Below are 26,587 nucleotides of genomic sequence, written 5' to 3' on the forward strand. Positions count from 1 at the left end.
TTAAAATTCAGAACTACTACTGCTATTAGAAATATTAGTGTTGCTGTTGGCTGTGGTTGCCATTAGCTGCGAGGCTGGTTGTTGCTGCTGGTGTTATAGTCGGTTATTTTGGTTGGCGACTGCTGTTGTTGATAGTAGGTGATGGCAGTATTATCAAAATGTGACAGGTGATGAATTGATTCATCCTGATAACATACGTCTGCTGTTAGATTTGTGTTATAAATTAGTTTAATCAGGTTTGCTTATAATGTTCATTTTAAAATGTATTTAAACTATTTTTCAACTAATAACTTGCAAGCTTTGTCCTACAAAAGTCTAAAATGCACTGGTTGTTTTCTGCTTTACTTGTGACTCTGAACCCATTTTGTTATTTTCAATATCATGATTCTGGTAAGCGTGGCTTCCTTGAATCAACAAGTGCTATTTTGCTGCAACAGACAACCTGTAAGACAGCAACACTGTGGGGAATTGATGAGAGCACGAGGGATAAACAGAAAGCTAAACCAAGCTCCTCATTTTATTAGGCAGTGCGCTAATGAGTTGTAGCAGTGCTAACAATGCTCTCTTGTGAGAAGCAGGAGAGTCAGCAAACGCATGCATAGACAGCGGGACCTATCGGCAGGGGAGTGGTTATATTTAAACATCTGTTAACCTCTGGCTGATGACACACGTCTCAGAGGATCTTTAAAGCAGAACATCTGAGAGAGACATCACACAGGTGCATGACAACAATCAGTATCATGCTGACCTGACATTTAAATTATTAAATGTAAAATAATTTATTTCAAAAAAAAGTTACACCAAGCATTTTAGCCTTTTTAATACAATGCAAGGTTTTTTAGTACAGTGAGATTCAAGATTCAAGCGTGAGGGTCAATCAGTAGCCCCATGGACAAATAAACTTGTCAAAAAAATCAAACAGTGTACAAACAGCTAACTTCTCCGTAATAAACCAATCTTTTTTCTCCTTGTAAAAACTTCCCCCTGCAAAACAAAACAAAATTACCAGGCATGTGATAAAAAAAAATTTTTTTTAAATAAACCTATACTGACGTTTAATCTACTCACGCATGAAACACATTTCTGTTCATCAGCAATACTGAAAAGTTACTTCGTAACAGACCCCTTGCATGAACAAAGTACACTGGAATCATTTTTTTTACTTATTTGCTTCTAAATGATTTAAAAGTCCCAAAACTCACCTGAATTAAATACAAAAACAAATCTAAAACATGCAGTACATAAACCAATCCCCCCTACATCTTAATGCTTTCCCTTTACTAGAGAATGAAAGAAAACTCTTGACATTTATGTTAGAAAATATATTTAAATTCACTTAGATTATTTAAAACCTTCATACCTTTTTCCAATTTTTAAACCCAAAGATATTCGATTATATTAATATTTCCTCTCAATACATTTTTATGTCATAAGTGCTCATCTTACATCTAGGACTCATGACCACATCTAATTCAAACTCATTCCCGAGGCTATCCAGTTTACTATCAAGAGCCGTGAACAGAGTGGAAAGAAAAACACAAAATATTGATTTTTTTTTCCATCAGCATGGATAACTGCTGATAAGTGGAGGGTCCACTACAGCTGGACGATCACACCCTGAACATTACTGAGAGACAGCAAGAGCGCTGCTCAGAGCTAGACAGCAGGCAAAGAGGACGTCGTCCTGTATATGACAACGAGCACTACTTACCTGCCACCTTTCTGAGGGAAAAAAATTTCATGTTAGCTTTCAGTGATGGAAGAACAGAACAGTGTGCACACACACTGAGGAGATGAAATCAATATTTTGAAAGAGGACTGATGAATGCGAGGGGGGGAAATGTTGCGCGCAGCGGGTGAACTCTGCAAGGCTGGTGACAAGGACCAACAGGGAGAAATATGATTAGCCTATTAGAAAGGAGATGGTGCTGATGATGAGCAGTGAACTGATTACAAGCGTTGGCAGGTAGAGTAGACGTGACAGATGGTAGCCAGACAGGGAAGAGGAAAATGGCGGTTATCAGAAGTGACACCGGATAGGCGGGACAGTAGAGGTGTCTAAAGAGACGTGTACACTTTAGGTTTAAGATTACTAAAAAAATAAGGAGTGGATAAGGTAGTAGCAAAAAGGTTATGGGGGAGGTAAAAGCTAGAGCAGACCTGCTTCCTCATCCTCCTCCTCCTCCTCATCGTCATCATCAGAGCTGGATGATGAGGGGGCTGCTGCTGCTGGGCCTGAGGTGTTGGCAGAGGAAGAGCTAGCGCCACTATTAGCAACATATCCATACTGCATGCCTGTTGGAAGGGGGTGGAGTGGGAAAGGTACATAAGAGAACTGTCAGGATGAGATGCATGTCATCAGACAGGGCTGTGGTAATCAGGCGGCTGGCTTCCAGTCATGTGATACGGGTTTAAGCAAAGAACAGAGTTGCTGATGGCTGGCCGCATATTTTGTCAGGAAAAACAATTAATACTACACACAGGAAAATAGGTCAGGATGATATAAATTTTAAGCCAATGATTACAAAGGTGAAAGTCAAAGAAGGAATTTTGTTTAGATGGAATTTAACATATACATTTAGCCTTTCTCCACCGGAGGAACCAGCATCCAATATTATGGCCTCATCGAACTGTTTTCAGGGGAGTTTTTTAGGGTTTTGGTTAGATAATGTAAACAGTTTTGATGCATTAGAGACAGACATAAGTGAAACTACTACGCAGTTGGACATATTTGACTGACCATCCAGGAATAGAGCAGGGAACTGTCTGGTGAATTCACAGTTCCCAATAGTGAGAAATGCATCTGTTGCTGCATGCAGCAGCAGGAAAGAAAGGTCAACCTTGGACAATGTCCAAATTACAGAAGTCTGAATAATCTAAAAGGCAGAAAATAGTCAAAACTGAGTGCAGTTTTTGACTATTTTCTGAAACGAAACACTAAGCCATCAAAACACTCTGTGTGTGTGTGTGTGTGTGTGTGTGTGTGTGTGTGTGTGTGTGTGTATTTAAAAGCAATATGAAACTGTTAAATTCATTCACTGATGATCAAACTTAATGTTGTTAAAATGTGTGACTGGTTGTGAGGTGTATAATACCGCACAAATGCAATGTTTGATTAGTTAGCAGAAACGCTCATTTTTCCATTTAGTACCATCTGTTTTAGACCAAGTGTTTACCTTTCACCTCGTTCATTTACTCATATTAACCTTTTGAACTATCAGGTTACCGTCTGATGCTGTACTTTAATAAAATAGGAATAATTTGTTTAACAGAATAATATTTCTGATATGATCAAGGAAAGGTCTTTTAAACGTCTAGTCGACTGGTCACCCCCATCCTTCATCTTCAATTGTTTCACCTGACACTGTCCTTGGTTCATGTGTGACAACAGCTCAAGTCTCTCTGTGGATCTTGAGTTCACCTACACTGCACTGGAAGCAGAGAGAAAGGGCTGATGATTAGGGGAAACTTCCAGTAAAGGTTCACACCACATTGTGCTTGCCCAAAGTTCCTTCAGTGGAAGAATGTCTACTTTGAAATTAACGAGTCCCTAGAAATTTAAAACTTAAAAAAAAACGCAACTAGGCGTCACAGTTCAGGGCAGAAAGTAAACTTGCAGGGGTAAAGGCACATTCAAGCCAATTAAAAACAACTGAACCTTCGTCAAAAGTTAGCTTGATGCTTGCTGTATTGCTAAAGCCTTTCCGCTACAATGTTCTCATAGAATCCATCGACAACTGGAGAGCATTTCCTTTGCCTTAATGTATTCCATGGTCTAACTGTGTGCTTTCATTTTAAAATCTCAAGCAGGTAAGATGATGCCGTAATTTTGCCAGAGGTTGTAACTGACCACAAAAGCGTGCAATCAAAAATATGTACTTGTTTTAATACCAGTTAACTGATTGAAAACCAAAAATAAAACATGTCTCCATTGACTATATTCACTCTAGAAAGCAACTCTTTGAAATGCTGTGTATTTGGTCTAAATGCATTGTAAATCTTTAAACATGGCTCAGTTGAAAAAGTGTTTGGATCAAAATTATATCAATTTATTCTGTCGAAGTAAGAGTCAAATTTTTGCAACCCAAATCAACATTACAGGAAAGAGTCTAATTATCCTGACCAGCCACTAAAGTTAAGAGTGAAAAACATTCACAGGAAAAATAAACCAGCAGCACGTTGCTAAAAGCAAACCTGAAACCCCCAAATTTGTATACAGACCCACACCTGCACATCGGAAAGCGTGTGTGTGTTTGCAGCTAATTATGTGTGCTATATTCCCAAAGTGCAGCTGTAACCCATTCACGTGCAGTGTGCGTCTAAACAAGCTGCATCAGAAGACACAAAAACAGTCACTATAGTACAGAAAAAACCAAGATAAGAATGTTGTTCAAACGTCGAATGCAGCAGGTGGAGAAAATAGGTCTCCAATCATAAAAAAAACCCCAAAACATTTTAAAGAACACAGTTTTAATGTAAGGTACACAGTGTGGTACTTCTTCTCCGAGCAGCGAAAAAATAAACAGGAAACTGATTTCATGCAGACTTTCAAACTACAAAACGCTTTCATCTTATTTTTTGGCAGGTTATCTGCACAGGCACAGATTTTCAGTTTTCAGCTTCCACACATAACATATTTTTCGGAACATAAGGCGCACTGTCGATGAGCTGGTCTGTTTTCATACATAAGGCACACCAGATTATAAGGCACACTGTCGATTTTTGAGAAAATTAAAGGATTTTAAGTGCGCCTTATAGTGCGAAAAATATGGTACACAAACATAAAAATCTTCATGTTTACAATACATAATGAAGATTTACTCTCATTCTTACCTTGACGGTGGCCCGGTGAGGAATGGACTGAAGCGGAAGGGGTTCCTGAGGGTGGTCTGTCTGCCTCAGCACCACCACTGCTTTGAGTGACCCCACCATAGGAGTTGTAGCTCAGAGAAGCCTGATTGGTTTGGCTGTAGTGGGAATGGACTGCGTTTTGGGCTGCAGTGAGAAAAAAAAAAGAAAACACAAACAGCCACTGAAACAGCACAAGGACAGTGCTTTCTAAGGATACTGAGGGATAGCTTTGGGTTCAAAAATGCAAACATGTTAATTTATTTCCTTCTTTAAACATAAAAATGCATACAATGCACAAACAGTCAAAATATGCTTTATTTTGGAAACTTACAGCAACAAAAAAAACTAAGCAGAAAAAATTTTGCAGAAAAAATTTAATTTGCCCACCAAACACTGACAAAAAAAACAAAACAAAGCATTTTCCGCCAACATCCACCAGATTTTCTTAGCCTATAAAACTCCACCTGCATTTTCAGAGAATTCACAATTGCAGAGTCTAGCAGCATTAAAATGTGACTTCACTGGGTACCTGTGCTTCCTTGACCATTCACTGTTGGTGCCACTTGGCTGGGAGGAGCCATGCCATACCCAGAATGCCCTGATGCTGAGGAGGCTGGAGGCTCAGCACCGTACTGATGTAAAGGTGCGCCCATCTGGGTGGTGCTCTGGGAGGAACTCAGAGTGCCATACTGGCTGCTTCCTGGAGCAGACGGGTATGAAACAATGGGGTAGAGAGGACCTCCAGGCCCACTCGCCGCCATTGGGACCAAACTGGGTTGTTGTTGCTGCTGCTGAGACTGCTGTGCTGGAGAAGCATGGTATGACTGTGGTCCATAGTAGGATGCCGGAGTGGTGTAGGGTGGATGCTGCTGCTGCTGGAATGGCTGTAGGTTGTACTGGGCATTTGACGGTGGAGGTGCTGAAGAAGGATGTGTGGCATATGGCTGAGAAGGAGGGGCAGAGCTCAGTGGAGCACTGTAAGGTGCTACATGATGCTGAGGGAGGTGGTGCTGTTGCAGCTGCTGTGGATGGTTGTTCTGGTAGTAGTTAGCACTGTGGGCACTGTTCGTGATGGGTGCTTTGCTGGAAACTGGGGTAGCTTGGGACGGGATGGTGGAGTAGCTCTGTTGCTGTTGAGCTGGAGCTCCATAGTAGCCTGTAATTGGATACATGGAAGGGTAGCTCTGTACCGGACCTGGAAGGAGGCGGGGCAGGATAGCAAAGCACATGGTTAATAAGCATAAATGTCGACTCTCACTATTACACTCCAATTACAGAGTAAAAATAAACAGAAACAAGAACAACTCTATTTAAGTTTTTAAGTTTTAGAGTTCTTCTTGCCGAGTGAAACATTTCCAATTTGCTCACCAGGCAGCGCTTTTTAAAATATTGACATCTGACTCAGAATCATACTTTTATTTTGAAGGGCCAACTAGAACAGGATTGTGTGGTTTTAATGTCACAAAACACCATTTTAGATCTAAGCCTCCCAGAAAGTTGGCATTTCAAAGACAAGGCAGAAGAGTCAACTACAAGACCACGAGGATTCTAACTTCTCTCTGACATTTGTTTTCAATGGCTAAAAAGGTTTGGGGCACCAAACCCCTGAACTTCCACAATCACAGTTTGAACGAATATAGGGAATATCTCAGAAACACAAAACTACTGAATTATCTCCCTCTGTAGTAATTTAACAAATTAAAGTGTGGGCTCTAGAAAGAAAGACAGCTTCCAGAACCGCACCTCACATTCATATTTAGCTACAGAATGAATGCATTATCACACATTTTTGAACATTCAACTTTAAAGACGACTAAAATGTAAAAAAATAAATTAATTAATTAAAAAAAATAGAAATGATCTCTAAGAACACGCCCATTGTCCCCACCATCTTTAATACATAAATACACATGCAAAAATAGAATTAAGCTCTATTATCTCTATTTAAAAATGCAGTATAAAGCCTACGACATACACACACACTTTTCCAATATGCAAAATGAATATTGGCTAATGTCTACTTCATAGCTACGACAAATTAGAAATAATGGACCACAAAGTACAAAACACGCTTTATTTTGAGCCAAACTGCAGCCTGATTTTAAGATTTTATCCCCTCTTATTTGTTTACTTAAGAAGGAAATTAGTTGGTTGTATTCCTTCTCTTTTGAGATAAATATTTTTGCGAAGCTCTGTCCTGAAAACTGAACCATTTATTAGAGACGATTGTCTTTCCTACTTTACCCTCCACAAATTAGTTTGTTCACATGTGTTTAGATATTCTTGTGAAGCTTAATACACGTGCACGAATATATGTTAAATATGAAAATCTGATCACAGGTTATCATTTACTGTAAACACGCTTGAGCAGCCTTCCTTGAAAGGCTAGCTCTCAGTTGAAATAAGCAGCCTTCTATTAATAGAAAGTAAATTGTTTTAACGCAACTTCTATTAAGTCGTTAGCTATTGGAGATTTAATAAAAACAAGAGGCTATGGAGAGGTGGTGCGCAATCTGTCAAACAGCTATTTTCATGCTAACAGTTAGCTACAGTTACCATCCGTTTTCAATACCCACGTTAGCTTTTAAGTTAGCTACCTTTAGCAAGTGCTTAGCTTCAGCTAAAATCATCAGTCTTTTAATAATTCATGCCCATAATTTACAGCTAATGCCAGCATCGCGACTGACAGTAAATGACAGTTCCAGTGTATAAAATGCAAAAAGCAAAGCGAAGGACCGACAAATAGCCCGCCAATGGGGTGTTAGCATGCTAACGAACCATTCTGATAGGGTGGCGCTGCTCCGCCGTTCGCTGCAGAGTTCTGGCTGTAGCTGACGGAGCTGTTCAGGTTAGTGAAACCGGGCGCAGACATCGCTGGGTCTTCCCGTCCTTATGCCCGCGAACACACAGCTGACCGAATATACATGAGCGTCACTTTCTCGGACCCAGCCTTCCCCGAGAGAAGCGATTCAGAGGCTGCTACTGCTCAGAAGAGACCCGGGCAGCCTGGCCAGGTCCGTTCGGCTGAAAGCTGAAGCCTCCAGTCGGGATGTTGAGGAGCTTAGCAGCCTCCAGGATGGTGTCCTCTCGCTCCCTCTGGTGGAGTTGCATTTTGCATGTTTCGTTTTCTATAATGTGCACTTTTGTTCTACAAGTATCTTGGCAAATAAAGTACACATGCTTTAATTTCTGTATAAACAGCTATTTTCCGACTGCTGTTCCTTCTCTTTTTGATGGATACCTCCACACATGTTAGTAATCTCACATACACCTTCAACAGTTATTTACAAATAAATACCTGAAACATGTTAACACCTGCAACCAGACTGGTCTCATCTCTATATTCTGTGTTTTTCTCTTCCTTAACGTCTGTCAACACTACCCCTGTATATCTGTAAAAAAAATGTCTTGCTGCTGCAGTATCTCCCTATTCTCTGCTAGTGTACTTTCTCCTCCCCTTTGTTTTTTGTTTTTGTTGGGGGGGGGGTTGCGCCTGTCCCACTTGGTTCTTCAGCCATCATAACTGTTGTCTGATGCCATTGTGGCAGGATGAATGTTATTCCTCAGTTCAACCCACTTTCGGCCTGGCGCATTAGGGGGGCGCTAGTAAATAGTGGCCATTTGAGCAGTCCTGGATCGCTTACCTGTGATCTCCTTTTTGGTCACCTGGCTGACTTCCCTTGGGGTTTATTAACCCCGATTCTTTTGTCCCCGTGATAGAACAGAGAAAACCGACTCATAGTGTGTTAAAACATTTATATTTCTTTTTATTCAATCATCTTCCGGAAGAGAGAGACCCCTGCACAGCCCAAACGCCAGTTGCAAGAGCTCTAACATTTTTAGCTCCATATATGTCTTATATGGTGTTATTTCTCAAACATTGCTTATATGGCAAAGTTCCTCTTTTCTGTGTCTTATCTATTAATATGCCTGTGCACTAAAACTCCCTGTTTTTCAGTCTGGCTGAGCACTTAGTTTGTGAGTCAAAAGTGGCCTTGCTCTACAAGCCTTCATTATTAAAGTACATAAAACAATATAATAGGAAAATAAGGATACTAAGGATATTGATTTCATGACAGGTTGCAGAGATCATTTGCGGGTTACCCTTCTGAAGCCTCCATCGCGGCTGGTAGGTGTTTACTCATTGTAGTGTGTAATTTACCTTACTTGGTGGTAAACAGATGTTGTTTTTAGGTCGTAGCTGTAGAAGCCTCCTATGAGCCACTCTGCTCATGTTTCATGACGCGGTTTACTCGGTTTACTCGGTAATTCAATTTTGTTGTTGTCTTTTATTGTTCTTTTATACATATTATGCTTTGCAGGAAGTGTGGGCCTTAGTTTTACGCAAAGCTACGCTAAGTGAAGTGCTGCTGCTTTGCTTTTACTGTCTGTTCCTGTTGCGAGGTTTCTTTTCCTACTGCTGCCAGCCTTTAAAGTGGACTTCGGCGTGGACAACGGCCATATGCTACGCGAGTCGGCTGGCGTGCATATTGATTAGAAGATTAACTTATAGTCGGGCAGACGGCAAGTTGGAGCAATACCAATTCCGTCTGCCCCATATTTTAAAGTTTTATTTAGGCTGTATGTTTGTTCTTTTTTCCGTTGTTTGATTTGTAGTTTGGGTTTTTGTTACGCCACTGGTGGGAGGCCCTTTTTCTAGATGCGGATCACCAGTGTGTTCCTGCAGTTGGGCTATCCCCAGCGTGTGAATATTAGTTTTGTTGTAATATATTAAAATTTTCTTTGTTTCTTTTATTCAGATGCGGAGTGCCGACGTGGAGGAGACTATGGGTGCCTTGGTGGTGGGATCCTTTGAGTGTACACACCTGCCTTTCTTAGTTTATTAGTGTGAGTGTGTGTTTTATCATTGAACCTCGTCTCTATACTGAGTATAACAAACCTAACTGCCTTCTTGGTGATTAGTGTTACTTCCAGTATTATCTGGGTGAAATTCCCAGGGTGGCGTTGTCTTTTAAACTGTGAAGAGTATTTACTTTATTCTCACCTCGTGCTGCTACACCAACAAAGACACCTAACGGATTTACTTTGCCAAGTGGATCATCACGGCTTTGCCGTATTGGTCCGTTCGATCGACCTTTGTTGTTATTATTAATTTATTTATTTATTTTTTCAGCTGTTACAGACAAGAGAGACATGGCTGGGGGATAGAAAAGGGAGGGGAAAAAGATGAAAGAACAGAAAAATAAAGGGGAAGGGGGACAGTGAGAAAGGGCACTTAAACAGAAAGAAAATCTCCCGGATCACCTGTTGAGAAAAAAAAAGAGAGAGAACAAGCAAAAAAAAAAAAAAAGAGAGAGAGAGCCGCATAATAAACACAACACCATTGCATTAATCTAGCTAAGTGTAAATAAAAGTAAATACTGAATGTTGTTGTGCAGCACGCAGGACCGACAGCGCACAATGTGATTTGAGGTAGCAGCCAAGAAAGGTGTGGTTTGTGTCTAATAGTGAACACCCGTGTGTACACCGACCGAGCCACGGGCGCCAGGCCCCGCCAAGCAGCCACTGGGAGTGAGCCGATACATACCTGAGCGCCCAGCCCCTTACATTTACATAAAAAAAACTACCAACGCACCGACACCTGAGGGCATCAACCACCGGCAGGGAGTATGGTGAGGAGAGATAGGCCTCCACACTTTGGAGGGCCTGAAATGTTCCCAGAGAGGTGGAGTCTAAGACCTGACCTGACAATATAGACACAAACGTGCATTCCCACCCTCATGCACGCATATACAAATACTCAGCACTTACCCAACGTAAAGACAGACACAAATGGACACTGTACACACACAATCACCCCCCCCCCCCCCCAAACATACTCTATACCCCAGGTCCAGGTACCCTCGCCCCCAGAGGGAAACCGCACCTAGACTCAGGAGATGTTACCCTTTCCCCGGGGGTTGAGGCAAGCAGACTGCCCCCGGCTCCGCAGCAGCAGGGAGGCTCCGCATCCCAGACCCCAAACGGACAGCCAGCACCTCCTTCCAGCCCCTCCGCCCCGATGGCTAACAGAGAACGGGGGTGTGTGAAGACCCCATACCTCCCGCTCATGCACAGTGTTGCTGCGTGTTGTTCTAAAGTGCATTTAAAACACGGGAGGGCATGGTGCTTGCTGCCAGAGAGCAGCAGGTGTCAGCACGGCCCCTCCCGAGAACCCTCAATGTCTACATGCATTTAAAATTGAGAGATGGGCACCGGCACCAGAGGTGAGGTTGAATACACAGACCGTCCTTCCTCTTCCCCTTTGAGAAACACGTCAACACCTGCAACCAAACTGTTCTCATCTCTTTATACTGTCTTATCTTCTTCCTTAATGTCTGTCAACACTACCCCTGTATATCTTTTAAAAAATGTCTTCACACTTTGACCTTGAAAGTTAGACTCTTAATTAAAGACACTTTTTTTCATTTCCCACTGTAGAATTGAACACGTTCACCACCAGGGGATGTGTTGGGATGTTTTGGATGTCAACTTGTTTGAAATTTCTTTGTTTCTCAGCATTTCTTCAACAGACTTTCTTTTGCAGAATAGCATTATAAGAACATGCTCTTACATGCCTGACCACCTTCTGGTAGATATTAGTATTACACAGCACAAAAGCATAGTCTCAGATCATCTCCAGCTTGGGGTTTTGGAGAGAAATTTATACTGTAGTGGATGTTTCTGCATATCCTGCTGATGGTTTTAGTTTATTTTTGGAAAGGAATGATAGTGTAACCACACATGCTATGTCTCCTTGCACAGTCTTGAGAGTGTAGATACATCCTGTTCCAGTCTTGAGATACTGGGCCTTTATAGAGAGGAGAGTTGAACAGGTCCACATACAGGCATATACCCAGTAGAATCGATATCTGCTCCTTTGTCTGAGTAGGAACAGGGTGAAGAATGCCTCCTCCATCTGGCTATTAATTTGCATGTCTCTGACCAAATTGTTAGAAAACAAAACATTCCCCAAGCATCAATTGGGCCCAGCCTCCTTTAATGAGACATGTCCTCACAGCCCAGCCCTGTGCAGCTTGACTAGCCTACCAGAACAGGCAGGTACCCCACTCCTTCGTGTCTGTCACATCACGTTTTCTTAAAAGCTTTATTTTAGTTACTGCTTTCATTTACTGCTTCTGTTGCTGTAACTTTCATGCTATGACCTGCTAAACCTATTATGTAACTGCATACTTTGGCGCTGTTTTTGACATGCATCTATTATTACATATGTTAAAGGGACATTCTGCCATGAGGCAAACAGATGCACTACTGCTTGTGGTTTCTTTAAACAACACCTGCAGTCTCAGTAAGCTACACTAGCCAGAGTTTGCAGAGTTTGGAAAGCAAACGTGCATGGATCCTAGTAATGCATGCATATCTTGGCTATACATAGAGCACTAAATAATGATGCATCTGTTTGTTAAACAGCTTGAAAACACAAGAGACAAAATATATGTCACAGTTTAAAAGTACGAAACAGAAACATTTATACATACAATAAGTTGAAGTTGAGCTTTCATTAGTGACAAAATGTTCACAATATTCACATGATAAAAACAGATTCAGCAGATATTTTCTTCAATTTCTTCAATAGATTTTCATTAGTTAAAATGCATCTGACTTAATTTCCCACATGCATTAGTATAAAAATTCCTATTTTGAAAATCTGTCACACACATTTTACACTATGTTTATGTTATTTTTAAGCACTGAAATCTGATCATTTTACACATCCTGAGGGATTCTGGGGCGTACGTCAGTGCACTCGCACTCCTCTTTGTGATGTGAGGTCTCCTCGGACTGAGCCTGACCTTTGGTCTGGCACGTGGGGCAGCAAGCGGTGTGGCCGTCCTGTCTGCAGCTTGGACAGGACAGAACCAGCTGGCAGCAGTACTGGGTGGAGCAGAGCTTGTACTGGTCCCACGGATGGCCGCAGTACCTGCAATCTAAACAGAGTCTGTTATCTTATTTAAAAAAATACATGTATATTAAGAGAATATTAGATCTTATGGATGCTTTCTGGTACTTCTAACATGCAGAGAATGGGCTCTGTTTACACACTAACCTGAGATGATGTCACTGTTTGAGGAGATGGCGTAGCGTTCATCAAACACAAAAAGCTTTCCACGATAGAACCCCTCGGGGAAACGCTCCAGGTACTTATGAATTCCACCTTTCAGCTGGTAAACCTCCTTACACACATCCTGGTACCAGATTTAAGAGATAAATATGAACAAGAACTTAAAATATTTGATGCAAACATTTCAGAAATATGCATTTCTCAATACCTAAACTACTAGTAAAAGGCTCCCCCTTGTGGAGAATCAGCAACCTGCAACAAGTGAGCGAGTGAACCCAGCTCCACTAAAAGCTTTCCAGACTGATGACTGAACAGCTTACTTTGGAGCGGAGGTAGGCGGAGCCACGCTCACAGCGGATCCCTCCTGTGCAGTACATCAGAACCTTCTTGTCTCTGAACAGCTCAAGGTTCTGGTCCACGTAGTCTGGGAAGTAGCTGAACTTACGGATATTTGGCGCCAGGCACTGAGTGAACTGCCCCTGAAGGCAAAAAAAACAGCAATTATTAACTGTTACAGCCTTTGCACATTACTCTCTAATAGCACAACCTCAAAATACTGAGGCTTATGAAATTGATCCCAGTCATGCTTTTCTGTTTGGATACAGACTCATTATTTCCAGCTACAAATATCAGTGTTCTGCCCATCCTTACTATTTGCTCATGGTAGCTTGTGTAGATGGTGCACAAAAAACTTAAATTACAACATAAATCTCTGGGCATGTCACAAGTATGCCAAGATCATACATTACCCTGAAACCACCAAAATGATCGGATTACAGTTGAATGAAGTCAACAATCTCCTAAAGAAAACAAATTTACTACTCACAATTTTACTCTCATAATAGTTGCGGCAGTCCAGGAGGACGGTGTCATTGCATGAATCTCCTTTAGTCAGAAGAGCCTCCACTTCTTTATGAAACTCGTCAGGCTCCAGATGAACTCCTGAGAGGCAAAACAGACACATACCTGACATTATATACAAGCACAGCATAGAGTTTGTCATCAGCTGGTACAAGAGCACAGCTATGGCTGCAGAGCAGCAATCAAAGCAGACATTTTGCACCTTATTATGATAATAAAGGCAATGATATTAGTAAATCAGCTACAGGTGTCACTTACATTATTAATAATTTCTGTAGGCTTACAGTGTCAGTACAAATAGTACCTGCCAGCTCGTAAGATATAAGATCTGGGTCCACTCCCATTGGGACAATCTCCTTGTAGACCCCAACCTTCAACTCTGTAAAACACTCTGCGCCACCGTCACTGGTCTGAACAAACCCACAAAAACAGCACCATTAATATTCAAAGATTAACAAAAATAAATTAATAACTGCTTAAAGTCTGATTATGGACAAACCACACCCTGATGGAGCCTATAACAGAGTCCTACGATCCTATGAAGCAATATTAAGAGAGGGAGGAGACACTAGTATATAAAATTTCCCTTTATCTGATTCTGACCTTAAAATCCTCCTCATCCATCTCGAACAGCGGATGTGAACGCATTGCTTCTATGTAAATGTCAGTGGCCAAGTTTGTGCCACCAACTGTTCCGTTGATGCCTTCAGTCGCCACCCTCACCTGAAGAAAAAGATCAACACATATTTTAATGGCACGGTTTCACTGAAATTAAGAGAAAAGCCTTTTTTCTTTGCTCTTTCATAGAAGTGTTCCTCAACCCAAGACTGGATGGGACAATTCATTCACCTTGCCCGTTAAGTGGAGCTTCTCACACAGAGCTTTCTGCCAAGCACAGATGACATGTGGCTCCTCGACGCGACAGTAGTGATAGTAAAGCAGAACCCTGCCTGGACCGCTGATGGAGAACGAGAGAACAAAGAACAAAAATAAAACATCAAATTCAAAAATTAAAACGGGACACATTAATAATCTACATATATAGATTAGAAATATAGAATATAGTGAAATAACTGTATTGAGATTGTCTTTACTTTTTAAGTTGCTCCTCAGAGATGTGGCTAATATCGGGAATCCACACAGAGACGTCCACCGTTTCTCCACTGTGCTCATTCACCTGCGTTGCTTCGGGCTCTTCTTCCAGTTGGCTAAACAAATGCTCATACTCGTCCTGTGCGAGCTGCTGTATTTCAGCATTGTGCACTCTGGCCACGTGTTTGTGAATGGCGGCGTGCTCGATGAACGTCTGGCCGCAGCAGCACCACAAAGGGCTTCCTTCCTCGTGACTACCGTCCTTCTTGGATGCCACAAAGGCAGCAAATGACTGAGGGGATAACATAAAAAACAATTAAAGAGTTAAATCTTTAACATGGTCAAATAGATGTTTAAGATTATAAGACAGTGGCTGTGTGATCGTATGCCACAGTTTGGTGCATATGTTGCCCAATATGCGATAATATTGAAATTTGTCCAGAGTAGTTTAGAAACTGTATCCGTTTCTAAAATAAATGACTCAAAAGTTGGTAAATAATGACCCTTCCTTCTTAACAATATATTACTATTGTATTATTATTATATTATCCAACTTAGAGTGGTTGGGCGAGATGGAGCCTATCCCAGCTGACATTGGAAGGTAGGTGGGGCACACCCCATCTGTCAGTCCATCACAGACTGTAAAACAGGACATGGGAGCATATCAAAGTACAAGGAGGAAACCTATGGGGGGGGGGGCTTCCTTGGCCTCTAAGTTATACAACAACAACAACAACAACAACGATGATGATAATAATAGGAAAATATAGTTTTTTAAGTAGAAGAACTACTTTTTTCTGCTACACTCCCAGCACACAGCTGAGAAACCACTGATTAAAAATACAAAATTACAGAATGCAAAACAGATCATAACGGGGTTTTTTTTTTAATATTGTTGTTCATAAATATGTAAACTGTCACCAATTGTCTTTTGCAATTTGAAGTTTTTTTTCATGAGTGTGCTCAAATGTGTATGTATTTTCAGATTTTAAATAGAAAATACAGATTACAGATCAGATTCATTTAGATGCTTAGAGAGGCCAGTGACAATTTAAGGCTTTTATCTTTCTTAGATTTTGAGATATTAATGTTCAAACATTGCCTCAGACTTCAATGTGCGAAAAACAAAATTAAATATCTTGAAATTTCACAATAATCGTTATATATGTCCAACAATTGAACCATAAAACAGGGATTCCAGTCAGTGTGTCCTGATGCTCACCTTTCTCCTGCAGAAGCTGTAGTATCTCCTTTGTGGGGCAGAAAGTTGCTTCTCCTGTTTGAATCCATTACAAATTGAAGAGTCAACCTCCCAGTTTATAAACTCTGAGCAGGGTGTATCATCCGCCGCCATTGTGTTTTTAAAAGAGCTTTTAAAACAGTTGGCGACTAACCCGTCTCACCAGAATTAAAGATAAATTCTAACATATTATTTTAAGGAAACAAACAAACACATCCTCCAAACGTGCACCGGAAAACTCAGCACAAGACTCCGGACACCAAAGACGGGTGCACTTTCCGGGTTAGCCGGATGTGCTTCACTTGAATCAGACCGCTTTTATTTTTCTCTGAGCGGCTGGCTGCTGAATGATCCATAGATAAACTCGTTTAACGGACTCATTGTTTTGTTTCTCGTTCAACACATATTTTGGCTTTGTTACATTCACATCGAAGCGGGGTGAAACATGTCCAGGAGGCGGCACAGCGATGAGAACGACGGTGAGTCGGTGCACGTTAACGGCGTGTTATTCACACCGTTAGGCTAACCAGCGGTGGCTAGCTGGCGTTAGCGAGCTTTTCATGCGTCCCCTACGCACTGTTGGGAGGGTTATTTTACTAGTTTAATGTTTGGGTTTTATCGGCGAGATCCAGAAAGTTCAAAACCAGTGATGACCGCAGTATTCAGTTACATTGTGGCGCACTGAAAGCGAGAAAAGTACTCAAACAGTCGCATGCAGCCGCAAAATGAACCGGTGCAGCTAGCTGCAGGATTAGCTGGCGTTAATCAGAGTAGTCAGCGACTATGGGGGCGGTAACCAAACACTTCAAAACATGCACGAGATTTAGTGTTAACATCTGATTGAAAGTTTAACTATGGATCTGGATTTATGGGCGGGGAAAATCACCTAAAAATATCAAATATTTTCCCGCAGAGTGCAAGATCCTGAAATTAAATGTGACCTGGTCTGTTTAAAGATTAAATCAGATCTCTTCTCTTAATCTGGGACTATGGTAACTTTGCATATGTACATGGGCAAATCAAGTTTCTTAATATAGCACTTTTCAAATACTACAGTCATTCAAGATGCTTTACAAGATTAAGATTAAAACAGAAAAGAAGGGAAATGCAGAAATAGTAGTAATATTCATAGCAACCACAATAATAGCAATGATGGTAATAAAAAGCAGAGATGTCAAAAGTTATTTTGTGTCTTGGTTCACACACAGCCGCACATACAGTTTGAATTATAAAACAGTTTTTGTTAATTCACAGAAAATACCCTGTCTTTTTTTTTTTTGTCACGTCTCTCTTTTAAAAATTATACATTTGTACAGTAAACGTAAACATGTCTGTCATTTAATTGTTCGCCTGTTGCTTAATTACTTTGGCATAGGATCAGTAGCCATGGAGTTCTTTATCTGTATAAAAACCTATAAAAGTTATGAAAATACAATCAAGAAGCCAGAATTAATGCCCTCCTTCACACTTTTGAAAGCTGCCCATGGAGGCCAGACTGGAGTATTTCCTGGGCCGATTGTGGCCCCTGGCCCTTATGTTTGACACCCCTGGTTAACAGCATAGCAGCTAAGTGCTTTATTAGCCTGTTTTGTTTAAGATTCAAGCAGCATTAGGTGACCAGATCTTGCAAACCTTAGGGTTTGTATCTATAAAACAACTCGGACATATATTTAGGGCTGAAGCCCTTTAATGAGTTGTGTAGTGTGATGTGTAGTTTCTTTTCCAGGAAGGTGCACATCAGGTTAAGTCATCAGATTTTGAAGGAGTTTGCTAGTATGAAGTACCTACGCCGTGCACTTAAGACAAGTATAGAACTGCTGTTAGGTGTGGCAGTCTGCATGCGACACCAGGAAAATAACTTATTAATCCCAGAAAGAGAACGCTGTTGATACAGTGCTGTTTGGTTTGATAAGACATAACGAACAACCACTCGAGACTACATCCTTACTTTTAACAGTGTTAATAAACCTTTATATAAATAACAGAAAATAGAGAAAAAATAATGTAAAAATAATTTGGTCCCCTTTAAATGTTCAATTCAATTGCTGGATTCATGTTTTGTTAATGCTCTTATTCTTTAAATGACAGTGTAAGTGTGCTTTTCTGAACTTCACATAGCTTTATTTTATCAGACCATTGTTCAATTCATAGTCCTGTGCTGTCTGAAAACCACTGAACGTGAAATGACGGTGTAACTGATGAACACAGCGGAGAATTTATCATCCTTACTTTGAAAAGACTCATTGAGATTAGAGTGCACTAGCTAAGAGAAACTGACAGATAATTCCTACAGGAGCTGGTTGAGCCTCTTCTGGCTCTGATTATTGTGTTACTCTTTCACCTTTCCAGGAGGTCAAGCCCATAAGAGGAGGAGAACATCGGAGCCGATTGAGATCGAAGACCGTCTGGAGTCACTGATATGTCGTGTTGGGGAAAAGGTAAGGAGACTCTACAGGAAGGACACATTTTTATTTTCAGGATGAGTAGCTTCATTTTCCACTCTAGAGAGATGAGTCACACAAGTTCAGTGCAAAACTTTGCTTCTAAAGTAAATGCCAGAATGTTCTTTTTAAGTCTTCTTTGCTTTGTGTTAAATTGCTTTCTAGTGACAAATTGCTCTTGTGCGAAAATATTTCCTTACAGAGCACATCATCCCTCGAGAGCAACCTGGAGGGCCTCGCTGGCGTCTTAGAGGCAGACCTCCCAAACTACAAAAGCAAAATTCTGCGCATTTTATGTGCTGTGTACGTTCACACCTCTCACCCTTTGATTTCTAATAAATTTTGCAAGTGTGTTTTGTGTGGCGGCAGTCATTATATGTTGTCATTTGTTGACAGTGCCCGCCTCCTGCCCGAGAAGCTGACCGTTTATACGACCTTAGTCGGCCTCCTTAACGCCAGGAACTACAACTTTGGGGGCGAGTTCGTTGAGGCCATGATCAGGCAGTTGAAGGAGACGTTAAAAAACAACTTGTACAGTGAAGCTGTTTACTTGGTATGCTGGCTTTTATAATAATCCTACAGATTGCTTTTAAACTAATTAACATGGCCACTTTGTATTTATTTTACATAATGACATCTCTTTCTTTAGGTGCGTTTTCTGTCTGATTTGGTCAACTGCCACGTGATTGCTGCTCCCTCTATGGTGGCCATGTTTGAAAACTTTGTCAGTGTTACTCAGGAGGAAGATGTGCCACAGGTAGGCAGATGGTTTATGGTGTGAAACAAGCTGCATGGTACCCAAAAGCAATTTAAATAATTTGTAATGTTCACATTTGAGCCAGACCTTACATTAAAATAGTAATTATTTGATTTATCTGTTTCTTTCTTTCTTTTAATTTTGGTGAGTCTTTATCATTATGGAGCACATTTTGATCTTTTTTCACTAGCCCATGGCTGTGTCACAGTCCACACTGTGGTGGATTATGATCCAGTCCTTTAATTGGTCTCTTTTTTGTCAGGTTCGGTCGGACTGGTTTGTGTACGTCGTTCTGTCCTGTCTGCCCTGGGTCGGGAAGGAGCTCTATGAGAAGAAGGACGTGGAGATGGACCGGCTCCTCAGCCAGATTGAAGGCTACCTCAAGTACGTTCCCCGGTTTGGTTAGATTTTAATTAAGCAATCATCGTTTGCTGCCGTTGTTTCGTTTTTATTCTTGGCTACATCCACATTTTTCAGGAGGAGAGTAAAGACCCATGTCCCCATGCTGCAGGTGTGGACTGCAGATAAACCCCATCCACAAGAGGAGGTGAGTCTTGCAGTCGGTTAAACAACAGCAAATATGTGCAATGGTCAAAACAGTAAAAGTGTCTCCTTATGGCCTCATGTTTACTAGAGCTTGCTGTTTGGATACAGCAATGTTTGTTTTCGTCTGAGTAAACGGATCGTATCTTCCTTCCTCCAGTACCTGGACTGCCTTTGGGCTCAGATTCAGAAGCTGAAGAAAGACCGCTGGCAGGAGCGTCACATTCTTCGTCCCTACATCGCCTTTGACAGCGTGCTCTGCGAGGCCCTGCAACACAACCTGCCCCCCTTCACCCCACCGGGCCACATGCCCGACGCCCAGTACCCCATGCCCCGGGTCATCTTCCGCGTGTTTGACTACACCGACGCCCCAGAGGTTCATTACAAATAAAACGCTGTCTGTCAAACTCTTCTTCTGCAACTTTTTACATATTCATCTCTTTCTGTTCAGGGACCTGTTATGCCCGGCAGCCATTCTGTGGAGAGATTTGTTATAGAGGAAAACCTGCACTGCATTATCAAAACTCACTGGAAAGAGAGGAAAACATGGTGAGCAATGAGGGCTTTTTGTTTTTTGTTTACACCTGAATGTGTGAATAAATAGTGACTCGTATTAATCTTTTACTAAAATGCTTAAACTAATTTTTTGTTGTTCTATTCCTAACGCTCAGCGCTGCCCAGCTCCTCAGCTACCCAGGGAAAAATAAGATCCCACTCAACTATCATATCGTCGAGGTATATTTTCTTTCTTGTTTCTGGCATCAAAAAGTAGAAACAGTGCAGAGCTGTTTTAGTCTAATCTGCTGGCTTAATGGCTTTTTTTTTCTCTTGTAGGTGATCTTTGGGGAACTTTTCCAGCTGCCCTCGCCGCCTCACATCGATGTCATGTACACCACACTGCTGATCGAGCTCTGCAAACTGCAGCCCGGATCGTTGCCCCAAGTCGTATCCTTGATTATTTTATCTTAAAAAATAACCTTTAGCTGCTCCTTTGAAAAATTTGAACACTTGTTTGAATTAAATACACCAAACTGTTGCAAAAGGCAACCGTGGCCATCTTTAATTTAGATTAGTTTTAGAGATTAACAGGGCCTAAGTATTTTAGCAGTCGGTCTTATGTAATCATTGTTCAAACCCCAGGATTCAATACTGAGACGCTGAGAGTTTGGTGAAATAGTTTATCGTGGGTAACCTTGGCTGTGGGGCTAAAAGGTTAGCATTTGAGTCAAATGTGTGACTGGATTCTCCTCTCTGTTGTTCCTGTGACATTTTCTTCATAATAATTTAATACAGGCAGCAAAAATATGCACCAGATAATGCAAAAACACATATTTGCCATGTCGCGATCAAATTGAATAATTCTTCTAGGGCATCCATTCTCATCTGCTTATCCTTGTCAGGGTCACAGGGGGGCTGGAGCCTATCCCAGCTACCATACAGCGAGAGGTGGGGTACGCCTCGGGACAGGTTGCCAGCCTGATTAAGGGCTGGCAACAGAGAGACAGACAACCATTCACACACACACATTCACTCACACACATTCACTCCTATGGGCAGTTCAGTTAACTTGAACTCACTAACTGTAACACAACAAGGAGCTTAATGAGTAGAAGTGTCTGTGAAAGGACACAAATGGAGATCAGATTTGACTTGTCTTAATGAGCACATATGTAGAAAACACACTCTAGTTGGGAAATTGTTAAAGGTTTAACAATTAGAAGTTGTTATTGGAGCCTTAACACCTGCCCGTTAGTTGGCCCAAGCCACAGAGATGCTTTACATGAGACTGGACACCATGAACACCACCTGCATAGACCGGTAATGTTTCTGTGTCTTAACTTTAACAGTACAAAGAGGTTTCCTGACTCTCATTTAACTCTAATGTGATCACACTGCTAATTTTTGCAGACTAATCAACTGGTTTTCTCATCATTTGAGCAACTTCCAGTTCCGATGGAGCTGGGATGACTGGTGAGTGACTGACTGGGAGCATTTAAAGTGGCTGTATTTATGTTTTGCCTTTTTAATATTATAACCTAAATCATGCTCTGTCTTAAAGGTCTGACTGCTTGACCGTGGATCTAGAGAAACCCAAGCCCAAGTTTGTCAAAGAGGTTCTGGAGAAGTGCATGAGGTATTGGGGCACTATTTATGCTTTCTTTGTTTTCCAGTCCTGTAGAGGAGATCAGGACACAAGTCAGGTGTAGTAATATAGTTAGAGAGGGTTTATCTTCTTTATCTTGAGTGTTTGTGACGGTGTATCAGGGCCACTATAGGGAAGAAGTAAGGCTGGGAAGAGAGTACAATAACAAGAAAACATTTAAAAAGCCCTTTGGATTAGAAAATTGTAGCGGAAAGAACGTCTGTGTTTTTGCTCATTTCTCTGCTGTTCTCTGTTGTGCTGCTTTAATTGCAGACTTTCATACCACCAGAGGATAGTGGACATCGTGCCTCCAACCTTTTCGGCCCTCATTCCTGCTGACCCCATCTTTACATATAAATATCCAGACGAGAGCGCCTGTAAGACTGCCAGACATTTTGTTTTCTTGTTACTTAAAAACAAAAAGGAGCAGACTGATAACTAAATACTGGACTCTGCTGCTTCATAGCCTCGTTACCGGGTTACCCCATGTCCATCACCGTCAGTAACGCCATCAAGAACAGAGCATCTAACGAAGAGATCCTCACCGTCCTCAAAGAGGTCCCCAACCCCAATCAGGAAGATGATGATGGTTTGTTTCTTGTTTCGTTTTACTTGCTCCTGCATGAAAAGTTCATTTGTGCAGTGCTGTCTTTCTCCTACACTTCTCCCTTCTTTGATTACATTTCTTTCTCGGTCCCTCCAGACGAGGGCGAGAGCTTCAATCCGCTGAAGATCGACGTGTTCCTGCAGACTCTGCTCAACCTAGCAGCCAAATCCTTCAGCCACTCGTTCAGTGCGCTCGGCAAGTAAGGAACATCTGTTGCCACCAAAATGTTGTATTGTATTCATCTATGATACAGAGAGATGTATCAGATGCTTTTCTGCTGTTATACAAAGTGCCAGAAACTATTATTTTTTAAGAGCTGAAATAAAAGGAAAATTATTTAATTTAGTTGCTTTTTATGCTCTGAATGCACATGCAGTGACTGGAGAGCTGCTGGCCTCACCTGCGTCTGATTGCTTTCAGGTTTCACGAGATCCTGAAGACTCTGGCCAACAGTGACGAGGGAAAGCTGCACCTCCTCAAAGTGTTGTATGAAGTGTGGAGGAACCACCCGCAGGTACAACAAACAGACCCACGAGCATGTAAATGAAGCCAGTTTTTTTTTTTTTTTTTTTTTTTTTTGTGGTTCATGTAAACTCTGCTGATTGGCAGATGATCGCCGTGTTGGTGGACAAATTGATTCGGACGCAGGTTGTGGACTGTGCTGCAGTCGCCAACTGGCTCTTCTCTCAGGACATGGCCCACGAGTTCACCAGGTGGGACACGCAGATGTTTAGGTTTTAGCTCTCATGACGCAAGCGCAGCGTCTTCTCTGTAAACTGAAAGACTTTGTGCCTCATCTAGACTTTTCATCTGGGAGATCCTGCACTCGACCATCCGAAAGATGAACAAACACGTGCAGAAGATCCAGAAGGAGCTGGAGGAGGCCAAAGACAAACTGGAGAAACAGCAGCACAAGAGGGTAACCCTCCCCCCAATATGCAATCATCATTATTTTAACGTTAAACTTAAAATGATGAACAAATTGTGTAAAATGAATTCAAATTTTTGTTCACTACTAGCGCGACAGCGGGGACGATGAGGATATGGACAAGAACAGTGAAGATGAGGAGGGTCAGCTGGAGGAGCAGATCGAGAGACTCCAGGAGAAGGTGGAGTCTGCTCAGAGCGAGCAGAAAAACCTCTTCCTTGTCATCTTCCAGGTACGGAAGACTACAGTTTATCTTCTTAACTACTTAACCGGTTTCAAGGTTGCAGCGCTGCTGGTGCCAGCTCTCCAACTTATGCAACTTCTGCAGGTGGAAGTAAACAAGGGATTTAATCTTTTGTAGTGCCCTCTAGTGGCCCTGTGTCAAATCTGAGCAGATCCCCACATCACTGCAGCTGATTGCTCCTTAGAAGGTAAACATTGTGTGCTAACAGCACTGTAGAAAGGGTTAGATCTATATCATCACAAGTGAAGACACATGAAACAACTGCTGGGTTTGAATCTGACCCGCCTCCTCCGGCTCAGTCAAATGTCAGTGAAGGAAGAATGAGGGGACGGATTAAATTCTGGGATTAGACCAAAAAAAAAAAAAATCTCCGAACAGAATTGATTTTCTACCAGGGTTGTGTTCAAGAAAGTGGAATCAGTAAAAACTGAGGTTTTCAGTTCCCCAACAATGGAAGTTAAACTCTGGTTTAGTTTCTGGTTTTGGCCTCCTCTCGTCACCAAAGCAGCTGACTGCCACTTTATTTCATTTCCTCATTAGAGAGACAAGGTCAAAGCTCATATCGGACCACAGTAACAGACGATGTTTTAAAAGATAAATGCGATCACTTAGAGTGAACACACTCAGAGCTGACTGATCAGTTTTTCTGGAACTGAATACTCCAAGGTTGTTAAACTTCCTGGATTCGTGTAGGCTAAAATGGTTGCCAGCGTCATGACAGTCACCACTGCCGACTCTTTCTTCTTTCTCGAGCTGAAGAGATTAAAATGCAAAGATAAAAGCTTGCTCCATAAAAGCATTTTTAAATGAGGCTTTTCCCCATCCTTAGCGTTTCATCATGCTGTTGACGGAGCACCTGGTTCGCTGTGAAACGGGCAGCGTTGACATCAGCACGCCCTGGTACAAAAACGGCATCGAGCGGCTGCAGCAAATCTTCCTCATGGTAAAAGCACAAAACACTCTCACACACATCATTAGATTTCTTTTATTAATGCCCACTTAGTCTGATTTTAGTTTTCTTTGGGTGAGTAAAAATTTTGACTTTCTTTACTCCTCCGGAAAAGGACAAGCAATTACTTTCTTTGTAGTTTTAAGACTTTTGAGACAAACACAAATTTCACACACATTATTAGGTTCAATGGGACTTATGGCATCCATAAAGCTACTTGGAAAATCAGAAAAATATAAATGACGAAGTTGTCTGCCACATTTTCATAAAAAAAAAAAATTATGTAATTTCAAGCATGCATAGCACACTGCATGCAGGCCAGTAGTGCTTACATGCAAAGTGAGCCACTCTGACTCTAAAAATCTAAAATATCTGAGAGCAGAGAGGCTGGAATCTCATTTATAAAGGCTACTTTGTCTTCTATTATCCAATTTATTTTTCTTATTTAATTAACAACATAGGGGTTCCTTATATTATAAACCAGGGGTGGGCAACTCCAGGCCTCGAGGGCCGGTGTCCTGCAGGTTTTAGATCTCACCCTGGGTCTACACACCTGAATCAAATGATTAGTTCATTACCAGGCCTCTAGAGATCTTCAAGACATGCTGAGGAGGTAATTTAGCCATTTAAATCAGCTGTGTTGGATCAAGGACGCATCTAAAACCTGCAGGACACCGGCCCTTGAGGCCTGGAGTTGCCCACCCCTGCTATAAACTAAAGGCCCTTCATTTTGAGGGACCTAGCAGCACTTGGCAAGTGGGGGAAGGAACAACTCTTTTAACAGGAAGAGATGTCCAGCAGAACCTCAGGCTCAGGTGCAGGCTTTAAGATGCTAGGAGTAGCACTGTAAACATGAGGCAATATAAACATGCCAGCTTTATGTGATTCACTCAGTTCCAGTTGGCTTTTGGTTCAACAGGAGAACGGGCTGGAACCCTTTACTACCAAAAGAGACATTTTGGGGGGGAGAAAAATCTTTCCACACACTGCTAAGTTCTGTACCTTTAATGTATCTGAATATGGAAACCAAGGCTAGCTTTACCCTAAACTCACTCTGTGAACTCTATTGTGACGTCTCCCCCTCGTTCTGCAGCACCACGCGACCATCCAGCAGTACATGGGAACCCTGGAGAACCTGCTGTTCACCGCCGAGCTCGACCACCACATCCTGGCCGTGTACCAGCAGTTCTGCGCCCTGCAGCTTTGAGACACACGATCCCGATGAAATGTGTACTTGTGTTCACCCGATGTGATGAAGCGACACATTAGAAAAACCAGCTCTTGCATCAAGAATCTCCTCTTCAGTTTTATTTTTATTTTCCTGTCTGGTGCCATTCATTTCACTCATGTGCAGCCACATCAGAGGATGTCTGTTGAGAAAATCTTTAATTTGTGGTAGCGCTCCTTTTTTTTCTTTTGGATGTATTTCTTTGTTTTCTGTTTTGTTTATTTTTACCTCCTGGCCGTATTGTTATGAATGGATCTTTTTAAAAACTGTATGAAGACGGAGCTACAGAAATAATCTTCATAGGAAGGGAGGTTCCAGGTCGGTTCTGACTGATTCTGAATCTAGAGAGTGCTCTACTTTTTTATATTTGTTTTATGTGGAATTGGGAAGTAATTAAAGCTCTACAGAGTCTTTATCCATCCACTCGTTTGTGTTATTGAGTCTTCATGAAAATACAGAATGGGGGGGGGGGGGGGGGAGCATCCAGTTTGAGGTTATCTGAACATACCAATGTAAATAAAAATTGAAATATTGTTATAAATGCCTAAAAAGGACAAGTAAACATTTACACAACATCTAGTGCTTAAGTGCATAAGTACAGCCTTACTGCTTTCATAGAA

At 41.6% G+C, this 26,587-nt stretch overlaps 3 protein-coding genes across 3 annotated transcripts in view; 1 reads left to right on the forward strand and 2 right to left on the reverse strand.

Annotated features, from left to right (window-relative positions):
• sec24b (SEC24 homolog B, COPII coat complex component) overlaps positions 1–7,900 on the reverse strand; it is a 31,671-nt gene extending 23,771 nt beyond the window's left edge. The window contains exons 1-4 of the mRNA XM_085366790.1: positions 7,630–7,900; positions 5,381–6,046; positions 4,834–4,995; positions 2,161–2,295 (exon numbers count right to left, since the gene is read on the reverse strand). Of these exons, the coding sequence (XP_085222916.1) occupies positions 2,161–2,295; positions 4,834–4,995; positions 5,381–6,046; positions 7,630–7,723 (1,057 nt within the window). The 5' untranslated portion in view covers positions 7,724–7,900. The remainder of the gene's footprint in view (positions 1–2,160; positions 2,296–4,833; positions 4,996–5,380; positions 6,047–7,629) is intronic.
• A 4,669-nt stretch (positions 7,901–12,569) lies between these two features.
• tstd2 (thiosulfate sulfurtransferase like domain containing 2) lies at positions 12,570–16,346 on the reverse strand. The gene is made up of 9 exons (XM_085366796.1): positions 16,110–16,346; positions 14,890–15,179; positions 14,645–14,753; positions 14,399–14,518; positions 14,100–14,205; positions 13,761–13,876; positions 13,255–13,413; positions 12,920–13,058; positions 12,570–12,800 (listed from the first exon to the last, which is right to left on the reverse strand). The coding sequence occupies exons 1-9, from the start codon at positions 16,239–16,241 to the stop codon at positions 12,580–12,582; spliced, it is 1,392 nt and encodes a 463-aa protein (XP_085222922.1). The 5' UTR covers positions 16,242–16,346; the 3' UTR covers positions 12,570–12,579.
• Positions 16,347–16,453: 107 nt separating this feature from the next.
• On the forward strand, positions 16,454–26,342 carry ncbp1 (nuclear cap binding protein subunit 1). Its single transcript, XM_085366802.1, has 23 exons — positions 16,454–16,606; positions 18,477–18,565; positions 18,771–18,871; positions 18,965–19,121; positions 19,218–19,325; positions 19,588–19,709; positions 19,803–19,872; positions 20,029–20,244; positions 20,320–20,417; positions 20,540–20,603; positions 20,703–20,813; positions 21,622–21,686; positions 21,777–21,839; positions 21,928–22,002; positions 22,285–22,388; positions 22,478–22,600; positions 22,715–22,817; positions 23,039–23,132; positions 23,228–23,331; positions 23,420–23,537; positions 23,638–23,778; positions 24,620–24,733; positions 25,833–26,342. The coding sequence occupies exons 1-23, from the start codon at positions 16,573–16,575 to the stop codon at positions 25,944–25,946; spliced, it is 2,388 nt and encodes a 795-aa protein (XP_085222928.1). The 5' UTR covers positions 16,454–16,572; the 3' UTR covers positions 25,947–26,342.
• Positions 26,343–26,587: the final 245 nt, after the last annotated feature.

The sequence above is a fragment of the Diplotaxodon limnothrissa genome, linkage group LG2 (assembly GCF_057381915.1).
Source record: "Diplotaxodon limnothrissa isolate DT_005_m linkage group LG2, D_limnothrissa_male_GT1.1, whole genome shotgun sequence".
Taxonomy (NCBI): Eukaryota; Metazoa; Chordata; class Actinopteri; order Cichliformes; family Cichlidae; genus Diplotaxodon; species Diplotaxodon limnothrissa.